This window comes from Acipenser ruthenus, chromosome 22, assembly GCF_902713425.1.
Source record: "Acipenser ruthenus chromosome 22, fAciRut3.2 maternal haplotype, whole genome shotgun sequence".
Taxonomy (NCBI): Eukaryota; Metazoa; Chordata; class Actinopteri; order Acipenseriformes; family Acipenseridae; genus Acipenser; species Acipenser ruthenus.
Window position 1 is genome coordinate 21,851,646 of NC_081210.1, and position 12,724 is coordinate 21,864,369.

Here is a 12,724-nt window from a genome sequence, read left to right on the forward strand (position 1 = left end):
TAGACAGAGAAAGAGATTCAGAGTACAATATAACCATCACTGCAACCGATGAGGGATCCCCTCCTCTGTCTAGCACTCAAGCCATACGGGTGTCCGTTTCAGATGTTAATGACAACCAGGCTACTTTTGAGCAGGCATCATACTCTGCATACTTAACAGAAAACAATGCACACGGAACACGAATCGTGACTCTGAAAGCACAAGATTTGGACTCAGGTCAAAACGCTCGCGTTACGTATTCCATCTATGGAGACGATATCCAAGGAAAACCTTAATCATCGTACGTCTCCATCAACTCGGACAGTGGCGATATATTTGCATTGCGCTCATTTGATTATGAGGATTTTAGAGATTTTGAAATGCATGTCAAAGCACAAGACGGTGGGTCCCCGCCACTTAGCAGCAACGTAACTGTGAAAGTGTTTGTTGTAGACCAGAACGACAATGCACCTCAGATTCTGTATCCGGTTCAAAGCGACGGCTTGATGATCTTTGAAATGTTGCCACAGTCAGCTAAAGCTGGTTACCTGGTGACAAAGGTTGTAGCTTTTATCGCGGACTCTGGACAGAATGCATGGCTTTCCTATCACCTGACAAAAGCAACAGAACAAGGATTATTCAGCATAGGTGTTCACAATGGGGAACTGAGGGCTACACGAGACGTTTTAGAAAAAGATATTCTGAAACAAAGATTGGTTGTATTAGTAAAAGAGAACGGGCAGACTTCTTATTCGGCTACGGTTACGCTGAATGTAATCATTTCAGACAGATTACCAGACCTTTCGGAGTTCAAAGATCCCGTCGAAACCAGCCCCAATAAAATCTTGACTTTATATTTAGTTATTGCTCTGTCTGCTGTTTCTTCACTATTCTTGCTTTCAATAATTGTTCTAATTTCCTTCAAATTTTGCAAAACGAGACATTCTAGATTCTTGTTTGAAACGTCAAATGGAAATGACCCTGCTCTTCCCACTTCATATCTTCCACCAAACTATGCTGACGTTGGGACAGGCACCCTACAACAAAGATACAGTTATGAGGTCTGTCTGACTACAGATTCAGGGAAGAGCGAATTTAAGTATATCAGACCTTACAATGAAAAAGATGCACGGGCTAATCTCAACAATCCAGGGGACTTTAACACAATGTTGTATGGTCACGACGCACCCGATTCGAATAGCGGACAAGTCTATCTCCAGGTAAGCATGAAAACATTTAAGCAACGTATTATCAGTGCAATGTATTCAATGTGCTGTGATGAAGTATGACTGTATGCAGTGGATTCGCTTGGTGCTCGTGCTAGATCATAAATATATCCCTCTTGGCTGTAGCTGGACTTCCAGTTAATAGGGTAAATATGGGCAACGTGGTCCAGTCTGTATACTTTTTTTATTCTGTCGCTTTAGTGATAACGTAGTAATAAAAAAAGTGATTTGGGGAAATGAGAACTTATTATTATTATTATTATTATTATTATTATTATTATTATTATTATTATTATTATTATTATTATTATTATACACATGTTGGTACACTGGCTCCTTTCAACCTCATTTTCATCCGGTACCAGACTGGTTCTGGCCCATGGAAAGCACATGGAAAGATAGAAGTTGTTCCAAATAATGATGTGATCAGGCAAACATCGCCGTCTGCTTGGTATTAAATTAAAAGCATGTTTTCTCTTTACTCCGGACCACCACTTTGCCTGGATTTTCCTTTTACGAATTTCCATCAGTTTAATAGTAATAGCAAGGAAGAAGGAGCTGTCCAGGTGCTGAAAGAGGGGATGAGACGATCTACCCGGCACGCAGAAGCACTGGCATTAAAAAGTGAGAATATTCATATGGTAGATTAGGCTCATGCTAACTGATTTAATTTACAAGGACGTATTCACAACGTTGTGTGTGTGTGTGTGTGTGTGTGTGTGTGTGTGTGTGTGTGTGTGTAAAAGACACGTTTTCAAAAGTTTGCTTGTATTCATAAAGTACAGTTTGATCTTCATAAAAATGGATTAGACTGCTGCTGGATTCTATAATAAAAGGGAATGTGTCAATTGTCAAATTTATCTTAGTTTAGCAATGCAAGAGATACTTGAAAAAGCTAAAGACAAAATAACAACATATTATGTTATTATATAGTCATAAAAAGCTATTTTGCATTTGTATTAATTTAAAATAAGTATATATTGTGGATGAGGCGTTGGTTCCAGGCTGGGATCTCCGTATAAAGCCACCACTGCAGAACTTATAGTGGAGAGTTTTACATACTGTTAAGGCCACTAACTATTTTCTTACTGTTATTTAGCAAGGGGTTTCTGATAAGCGTATTTTCGGTCTTAGGAGAGAAACCATATTCCATTGCTATTCACACTGTCCAAGGTTACAGTATTTTTTTGTGGACTGTGGACACTGGAGAGAGAGAGAGAGGCTGGGGGTGGCGGGACTGATAGCGCCAGCTTGGAGAACCCTGTATACGCCACCAGTGTCAATAAGATTGGGGGATCTGCAGTGGATAATCTTGCATGCCATCATTGGCGTTAACTCCTTTGTGAGCGTCATAAACCCCAGGGGTGACAGACTTCTGTCCATTCTGCTCACAGAGGGAAACTGTTTACCATTTTCTTTTGTATACTGCACCAGATTAAAACCTTTGTTTGCTGCTCTGAAGGGATAGCTTGTTGGATTGGGTTTTCTTTACTCTGAGGTGTTTTTTTTTCTTTTGGATTTAATTATTGCAAAAAGAGAAAGTACTCAATCCAGCTAGTGAATTTTATTATTCGACAGGCCAAGCTAGCAATTTTAAAGAGCAGGCAAAACAAAATAAATGGCTTTTTAAATAATGATCGTATCGTCATTTTTAGAATGCTTGTTTTAACACGGGCTAAACTGGATTTTAATTTCTATAAAGCAATGCCTAATGTAGAAATGTTAGAACAGACCTGGTGTGTAAACAATGTGTCCTGTTAAGGATGGTGAACTGGAGGAGCACCTGTAATGTGACCTCTATGTACTGCAGTGTCGATAGTGTTTTATGTAACTTATTTTCACTTTGGGTGGATCTGAAGTATGTTTTCATGGTTACACCTAGTTTTTAAAACATTGTTTTTCTGTATTATATTTAATTGTTAAATAAAGTCTTCCAAAAAGTAAGAAAAAAGTATCTGTCTATCTATCTATCTATCTATCTATCTATCTATCTATCTATCTATCTATCTATCTATCTATCTAGAAAAAAAAGAATTTCCAACCGTCTGTCATTGAATGTATTGTTTCTATTAGAATTTTAAAATCTAGTTTGGTTCTTGGAAAGTCCTCTAAGTGCCGCTGTTGTCCAATAAAGTAACTAGATACAAATATTCAGACCCTGTCTTGCTTTTTCAGTGAGGCTGATTATAAGACCAGCTTGCCACAGTCCCTGTGTCAGTACAGGCTTGCTTAGCATAGCCTAAACAGTACCGTGCAGCTTCGCTTGGATTAAAGGTGCCTGGGGATCTGTTTATGGAGTATTATTCTTAACATTTTTGTGTTTGGATATAAAGAGAGGTATTTAAGAAGAAAAGAACAGATAACGATGCTTCTCTTATTAACAAATCTAAGGAAACGTTCTGTGGAAAAGGAACAATGGACGGAAATGCGGCAAGTACAAGCAATCCTTATTATAATGTCTCTTATAAATATGGTTTGCGGAGAGCTTCGATATACTATTTCAGAGGAAATGGAACAGGGGTCGTTTATCGGAAATATAGCACTTGATTTGAGATTAGATGTTAAACATCTTACTGCTAGAAATGCCCGTGTAGTTTCAGAAGGGAAGGGGCAATACTGTCAGCTGAATGTGAACACTGGGATATTGTTTGTGAATGAAAGAATTGACAGAGAAGAACTGTGTGAGCAGACCACTGTATGTACATTAGAATTTCAGATTATACTGGACAATCCATTCATGTTTCACAGCGTTGTATTAGAAATCCAAGATATAAATGATAATTCTCCGAGTTTCAGCGAAAACAAAATAACATTCGAAATAGGGGAGTCAACAATGCCAGGAGCGAGATTCCCACTAGAGAGCGCGCATGATCCCGATGTCGGCTCCAACTCAATTCAATCATATGTACTGAGCAAAAATGATCATTTTACTTTGGATGTAGGCACTCGGGCCCATGGCACAAGCTATGGGGAACTGGTTCTAGAGAAAGCATTGGACCGAGAACAAAAGGCTGGGTTCAGTCTAATCCTGAGTGCAATTGACGGAGGTATCCCTCAGAGATCGGGTACTATTAACATAAATATTATAGTTATGGATGCCAATGATAACGCCCCTGTGTTTAGTAAATCTATCTACAAAGCCACTCTGGATGAAAATTCTCCAATGAACACGTTGGTAATCAAAATAAACGCCACTGATATAGATGAAGGTCAGTTTGGTGACGTAACATATTCGTTTAGGCATTTATCTGACAAAGCACGTAAATTATTTAATATAGAATCCAATACTGGGGAGATACGAGTAGCAGGAATAATAGATTTTGAAACTGAAAAAGCTTTTGAACTGGACATACAAGCAAAAGACAGCGGAAGTCTTGCATCCCATTGTAAGGTGTTGGTTGAAATCTTAGATTTAAATGATAATGCTCCTTTAATATCATTGAAATCATTGTATAGTTCAATAACTGAAGATTCTTTGCCCGGGACAATGGTAGCGTTAATTGGTGTTTCTGATCAAGATTCTGGGGATAATGGTCAAGTTCAATGTTCTATTCAAGACAATCTTCCTTTTAAACTCGTGTTATCTGGTAAAAACTATTACAGATTGATAACGGATAGCGCATTAGATAGAGAAAACGACTCAGAGTACAATATAACCGTAAGAGCAACTGATAAGGGATTACCTCCTCTATCCGCTACACAAATCATACACGTAAAAGTTTCAGACGTCAACGACAACCCACCGACATTTCATCAAACGTCTTACTCAGTGTATGTAATGGAAAACAATAGTCAAGGAACTTCAATATTATCACTGCAAGCAAAAGATTTGGATACAGACCAAAACGCACACATTACTTATTCTGTCTATGGAGATGGTATCCAAGGACAGCCACTACTGTCCTATGTTTCAGTTAACACTGACAGTGGCGACATATTTGCATTGCGCTCATTTGATTACGAGGAATTCAGAGAATTTGAAATACACGTCAAAGCACAAGACAGCGGGTCTCCGCCACTAAGCAGTAACGTGACAGTGAAAGTATTTATAGTAGATCAAAATGACAATGCACCTCAAATTTTATACCCAGTAGAAAGCGACTTGTCGGTGGTGTTTGAGATGCTGCCTCAAGCAGCCCAAGCAGGCTATCTTGTGACCAAGGTGGTGGCTGTGGACGCAGACTCTGGTCAGAACGCGTGGCTTTCATACGAACTAAATAAGGTTACAGAACCAGGGCTGTTCAGCATAGGGCTTCACAATGGGGAAATAAAGACTTTGCGAGGCGTTACAGACAAAGACACTGTGAAACAAAGATTAGTTGTCTTAATAAAAGATAACGGACAACCTTCATACTCATCGACAGTTACACTCAATGTTGTCATTTCCGACAGCTTTCCAGATCTGTCAGAGTTCAAAGACTTCGCTGATGACACTACTCGAAAGTCAAACTTGACGTTATATCTGGTGATTTCATTGGCTGCTGTCTCCTCTCTCTTTCTAGTGTCAATAATTGTTCTGATTTCCTTTAAATACTGCACGACGAGAAATTCTAAATTCCAATTTGAAAGCTCGAATGGAAATTACCCAGCCCTCCCCAGCTCATATTTCCCTCCACACTACGCGGAAGTCGGGACCGGTACCCTCCAGCAAAGATACAGCTACGAGGTGTGTTTAACATCCGACTCTGGGAAGAGCGAGTTTAAATATGTGAAACCCTGCACAGAAAACAATTCTGTGAATAACCTCATCAATCCACAGAATTTCAACACCATTTTATATGATGGCGAAGGAAGCAATATGAAAACAGAAAACGTCTATGTTCAGGTGAGTCATTATTATTATTATTATTATTATTATTATTATTATTATTATTATTATTATTATTTGGCCTATTATTACACTACTACTATTACACAACGCCTCATTGTGTATCCTTGATTATATACATCAATTATTCATTCGCACAACTTTTACACTGGTTTTTGAACCATAGGTAGTCTACTGCACATGTAAATCGTGACACAAGTGTTTGTCATTTGTGTTTGTGTTTCAGTAGGTTTCATTATAATAAAGTATTAACCTTTCTTTTAAGGACTTGATCTTAAGCTTGTCGGGTCAGTTGCATCGTACCAGTGACCCACATCAAGTAGACTAAAATGCTTATTAGGAAATCCTGCAAATCTGTACTAATTTAATCCTGGTTGCATCGTACCAATCAGATGTTCCTGTTAATTGGTTTAACTGATCGGAAGAAGCTGGATGTCAGACCGATAATGAGGACAAACCTATAGCTATCGCCAAACGTGTTGCGTCACCCTATAGAATTAACTAATTTTGTTTCATAAAATCGAAGGAAACCTGCTGAATAATGTTAATACTTTCATTAAATACAGCTTTGTAGTTTTCCATTTATTAAACGAAATGCTTCGGACGAGCAAGCAAGTTAGTCTTATTCATCACAGTACCAAGGAGAGGTTGAACAGTATCATCACGAATCTGATTTGGTATCAGGATTATGTTTAGTCTGATTTAGCAGATGATCTACCTGTGACGATTAACTTCTGGTACATTGCAATCGGGATTACAAGGTTTACTAACTTTAGTTCAATACAGTGGATTAAACCTGCTGAATCCACTAGTTAGACACATCAAATGGACTCAGTTTGGTACGCTGCAACTGACCCGTCATATTTAGAAAAAGTGGAACTTCAGTATTCTGTGTTATTTTGCTGATTAAATCATTGTTTGTTGGATTTCTGCTATCAGTAAACGTAGCTGATTACAAGGGCCGAACCTGGTTATGTAAGATTTCTACCAACATTATTATTATTATTATTATTATTATTATTATTATTATTATTATTATTAGTAGTAGTAGTAGTAGTAGTAGTAGTAGTAGTAGTAGTAGTAGTAGCAGCAGTAGTAGTAGTAGTAGTAGTAGTAGTAGTAGCAGCAGTAGTAGTAGTAGTGTGTACGTTTGTTTAATAGTGTTCAAATTAAAACATAATGATAATGTAGGATAAATACAGGAGGACATTTCATAATGCAGGAATGAGAATGTAGTTTTTCACATGGACTCTTGGTGCCACTGTCGTCCAGTAAGGTATAAGCGTACAGTATGAATCAAACAAACCCTCCCCTTGCCTACAGAGCGCTTTATAAGCAGACTGAAAGCAGGCTACACAATTGCAGTGTTCGGATTAGCAATCGCAGCTTGGAATCAGAGAATTCTAAAATAGTTGGATTTTGGAACCCTTTTATTAGAATACATCTTGAGCCTTTTAGTACTGGACACTGGAGAGGATTTATTATCTAAACGGGATTTACAATGTCCGCCTTGTTTTCTTTTTGGAAAGAAATCGCATTTGAAAAAGGATCAATGGGAAGAGGACGCTGTGGATATACGGGGACGGTATTTTTCTTTTTTTTTCTTTACTATCTATTGGGTGTAGTGTTTGGAGAGGTTCTCTACTCTATTCCTGAAGAAATGCAATATGGATCGTTTGTTGGAAATGTTGCGCTGGATTTGAATTTAGATGTTAAAGAGCTGACTGCACGCAGGGCCCGTGTTGTTTCTGAGGGGAAGAGACAATACTGTGATCTGAGTTTGGAGACTGGCTTTCTGTTTGTGAGTGAGAGAATAGACAGGGAGGAACTGTGCAGGCAGGTTTCAAAATGTACTCTACATTTTCAAATATTAGTTGAGAATCCTCTTAAAATATATAGTATTTCGGTAGAAATTCAGGATATTAACGATAACACCCCTAAATTCGATGAAAATAAAATTAGATTAGAAATAACCGAGTCTGCTGCGCCTGGAATTCGGTTCTCACTGGAGAGTGCGCAAGATACTGATGCTGGCACAAACTCCATTCAATCCTATACTCTAAGCCCAAATGAATACTTTACTTTGGATGTAAATACCCGTGCTGGTGGAAGCCAATATCCAGAACTAGTTCTTGAAAAAGCGTTGGATCGGGAAACGCAGTCTGAACATTTTTTAATCCTTAATGCGATTGATGGAGGAAACCCGAGACAATCTGGCAGTGTGAATATACATGTAATCGTGTTGGATATCAATGACAATGCTCCAGTATTTACTCAGCCAGTCTACAAAGTCACAATTTTTGAAAACTCCCCCATAGGTACTTTAGTGGTAACTGTTAATGCAACTGATATAGATGAGGGTGTAAACGGAGCAATAACATATACTTTTAAACATATTTCTGATGAGGCTCGTGACATATTTCAGATAGATTCTAGAACTGGAGAAATTCGAGTTGTGGGAAATGTTAATTTTGAAGAAACTAAAGTTCACGAAATCGATGTCCAGGCAAGAGATGGAGCAGGACAGTCATCATTTTCACATTTTAAGTTGCTTGTGGAAATAATTGACGTGAACGACAATGCACCTGTAATATCTCTGAAATCTGTGTCCAGCTCAGTGCCCGAGGATTCTTTACCCGGCACTGTGGTAGCTGTAATAAATATATATGACGAGGACTCCGGGAAAAGTGGTCAAGTTCGATGTTTTGTGCCAGTGAACCTCCCTTTTAAAATTATTTCAGAAGTAAAAAACTATTACATGCTAGTAACTGATAGGGCATTGGACAGGGAAGTAGAGTCAGAATTTAATGTAACTATCACAGCAACTGATGAGGGATCACCGCCTCTATCTAGCATAAAAACGATTACAATATCAGTTTCAGATGTCAATGACAACCCACCCATTTTTACGCAACCATCCTACACAGCGTATCTGATGGAAAACCAACCCAAAGGGACACGTATAATCACAGTGAAAGCTAAAGACAAGGATGCAGACCAAAATGGTAAAGTGATGTATTCTTTCATGGAAGACAGCAATCAAGTATTAACTTTATCTTCATATGTCTCAATTAACTCAGAAAGTGGAGACATTTTTTCATTGCGTCCCTTTGATTATGAACAGTTTGGGGTTTTCCAGATACATGTTAAAGCACAGGATAGGGGAAATCCTCCTCTTTATAGTAACACTACCGTGAAGGTTTTTATAGTGGATCAAAATGATAACGCTCCAAAGGTGTTATACCCAAAACAAAACGAGAGGTCTGTTTTGGCCGAGATGATTCCCCGGTCAGCGCACACTGGGTATCTCGTGACTAAAGTAGTTGCTGTGGATGCAGACTCCGGGCACAACGCGTGGCTTTCATACCACCAGTTAAAAACTACCGAGACTGAGCTTTTTATTGTAGGGCTACACAATGGGGAAATACGAACATCACGTCAAATATTTGAAAAGGACGATGTTAAACAAAGATTAGTAATTGTGGTGAAGGATAATGGGCGGCCATCTCACTCAGCTACCATCACTTTAAATTTAGTCCTTGGAGATAACTTTCCTCTTCTTTCAGAGCTCAGCGACTTCTCTGATGATACAAATTCAAATACGAACCTCACACTCTATTTAGTGATTTCGTTAGCTTGTGTTTCCTCCCTTTTCTTTGTATTAATTATAGCAGTGGCGTCTATAAGATTCTGTAAAGGCAGACATCGTGGACTCTTCTATAACGAATCAAACGCAAACCTCCCTGTATTCCCCGATTCTTTTTTCCCTCCAAATTACGCAGACGTCGAGGGGACTGGAGCTCTCCAACCAGCATACAGATACGGCGTTTGTTTAACTACAGACTCGACTAAAAGTGAGTTCAAGTATGTGCGAGCTTGTACTGGGAATACATTAAACAATCAACACATGGATCCCGGGAATTATGAGACAATATTACACAAAGTGAGCAGCGAGAATGACGTCTACAAACAGGTGAGCATGATTAGCACATATATACCTCATGAAATATTGTACTATAATTGTTGTATTAAGGCATTTTTTTAAAGAAATACAGTAGTTCATATTTTGCTGATGTTGACAGCAACAGTTGAATTCAAAATGTGATTCCCAATTTACATTTGTTTTTAAAACAGGCAAATAAAATATGCGTTCATCTGAGAATAGACATGTGTGTTAATGTTCAATATCTATTTAGATAACATATTTTATCTGGTTGACGGATTGGTATAATATCAAAAACCGTTTCAGGGAATGGTTGTACATAGCGATGCTTATTTCTTCTCGGTTTTCAAAGGTAAAAGTTATATCAACGTGGAACATGACTAACAACAAGCAACAGCTTCAGTAAGAAAGAATATCTATGCTATAAAACCTTGTTTCATTGGTCACGGTTAACAGTGCGTACAGTAGTTGTGAGCCACCGTGCATTACGTAACGTCACTTGCCATAAAACAAACTGAGTATTTACATGTTGTAATACTATTATTATTCTTTTGAGAACTATGAAACATTTGGTAATATAATAGTTTACGAACAGTTATATGAGCAGAATATATGTTACGTGACGAAAAGGAACGAAATAAAAAAAAAAACATCGCAGCAGGCTTCCGAAAATTATTATTATTATTATTATTATTATTATTATTATTATTATTATGAAAACGAATGTGAACTTGAATAATAATTATAATGTATTTATTTGTTTACAATTGGCCTACAAAATACTCTGACGCAAGAACATATTTAGTATATTTTGCCTTTTCATATAGATTGCTTGCAACAACACAATGACTTCATTTGAAATGCCCTTTGTTTAAGATCTGAGTAACTGGAGTAGTCTATTTGCTAAAAGATTATTACCCGAGCATATGCGCATCCTACTGTAACTGCACGTTTGATGAACTGCAAGTTCTTTGGGTACATTTAAATGTAATAAATTCATGGTTGGCCTTTAGAGCATTTCATTAAATTTGTATGTTAACAATATGCACCTTCTTGACAGGCATCCCGCTTTTGAAATATTTAAATGAAATACGTTACAAAATAAGTATTTTTTGTCTCCAATATGGATAAAATCTAATAAAAATAGCTGGTATGTTAAAAATGGGACTGTAGTTATGGATTTGTTCTCTGGGTGTCACTGTCGTCCAGTAAGGTGTAAGCTTATATGAATGAACATATCAAGCCCTCCCCTAGCATACAGGCTGCTTTATAAGGCAGACAAAAACCAGGCTACACAATAGCAGTATATGGATTAGCAGTCGCAAGCTTGGAATGAGAGACTTCTTAAATAACTGAAATTTGGAAAATTGTCTTGCAATACATCTTGAAACCGTTGTCTATCGACATCAGAGATTATTTATAAATCAAACGGGATTGATAATGTCGTCCTTGTTTTATTTTTGGAATGTATTTTCATTGGGGAACAGATCAATGGGGAGAGGACGCTGTGCATACACAGGGAAGGTATTTTGCTTTATTTTTATTTTCTCTTTATTGGATGTGGTGTTTGGAGTGGTTCGCTATTCTATTCCTGAAGAAACTGAGTTTGGATCGTATGTCGGAAATGTTGCGCTGGATTTGAATTTAGATGTTAAAGAGCTGGCTGCACGCAGGGCCCGTGTTGTTTCTGAGGGGAAGAGACAATACTGTGATCTGAGTTTGGAGACTGGCTTTCTGTTTGTGAGTGAGAGAATAGACCGGGAGGAACTGTGCAGAAAGGTTTTGAAATGTACTTTACGGTTCCAGATACTGGTTGAGAATCCTCTTAAAATATATAGCATTGTGGTAGACATTCAAGATATTAACGACAACACTCCTACTTTCCCAGAAAATAAAATTAGATTAGAAATAATCGAGTCTGTTGCGCCTGGAAAGCGATTTCCACTAGAGAGCGCGCAAGATCCCGATACTGGCACAAACACCCTCCAAACATATTCACTCAGCCAAAATGAAAACTTTATATTGAATGTAAATACTCGTGCTGGTGGAGGAAAATATCCAGAATTAGTTTTAGAAAAAGCTTTGGATCGGGAAGCACAGTCTGACCATTATTTAATATTAAACGCTATCGATGGAGGAAACCCACACAGATCTGGCAGTGTGAATATACACATTATAGTTTTGGATGTAAATGATAATGCTCCAATATTTAGTCAGTCAGTCTACAAAGCCGCACTGTTTGAAAACTCACTCAATGGCGTGTTAGTGACCAGTGTAAACGCAACAGACTTAGATGAGGATACAAATGGAGACATAACGTACTCATTTAGTCATATTTCTGATGAAGCTCGTCAGCTGTTTTACATTAATTCTAAAACTGGAGAAATTCGAGTTGAAGGAAAGGCAGATTTTGAAGAAACTAACGTGCATGAAATCGATGTACAGGCAAGAGATGGTGGAGGTCAGTCATCACACTGTAAAGTTATTGTAGAAATATTAGATGTAAACGACAATGGCCCTGTAATTTCTCTGAAATCTGTGTCCAGCTCAGTGCCCGAGGATTCCTTGCCTGGCACTGTGGTAGCTGTCATAAACATATATGATGTGGACTCTGGAGAAAGTGGTATAGTTCAATGTTTTGCCCCAGAGAATCTACCTTTTAAATTAATTTCTGAAGTACAAAACTATTACATGCTAGTAACAGAACGTGCATTGGATAGAGAAACAGAAGCAGAATTTAATATAACT

General features: G+C 37.9%; 1 protein-coding gene across 4 annotated transcripts in view; it reads left to right on the forward strand.

Annotated features, from left to right (window-relative positions):
• The window catches only part of LOC117431573 (protocadherin gamma-A8-like), a 93,644-nt gene that overhangs the window by 4,019 nt on the left and 76,901 nt on the right, over positions 1-12,724 (forward strand). Inside the window, exon 1 of one of the 4 annotated variants that reach the window (XM_034926945.2) lies at positions 3,438-6,030. The exons of 1 other annotated variant lie outside the window; for it this stretch is intronic. In XM_034926945.2, the coding sequence (XP_034782836.2) occupies positions 3,571-6,030 (2,460 nt within the window). In that variant the 5' untranslated portion in view covers positions 3,438-3,570. Of the gene's footprint in view, positions 1-3,437; positions 6,031-7,394; positions 10,007-11,285; positions 11,501-12,724 lie in introns of those variants that run through there. 2 more of the 4 variants (XM_058996137.1, XM_034926946.2) reach the window with 2 other exon arrangements.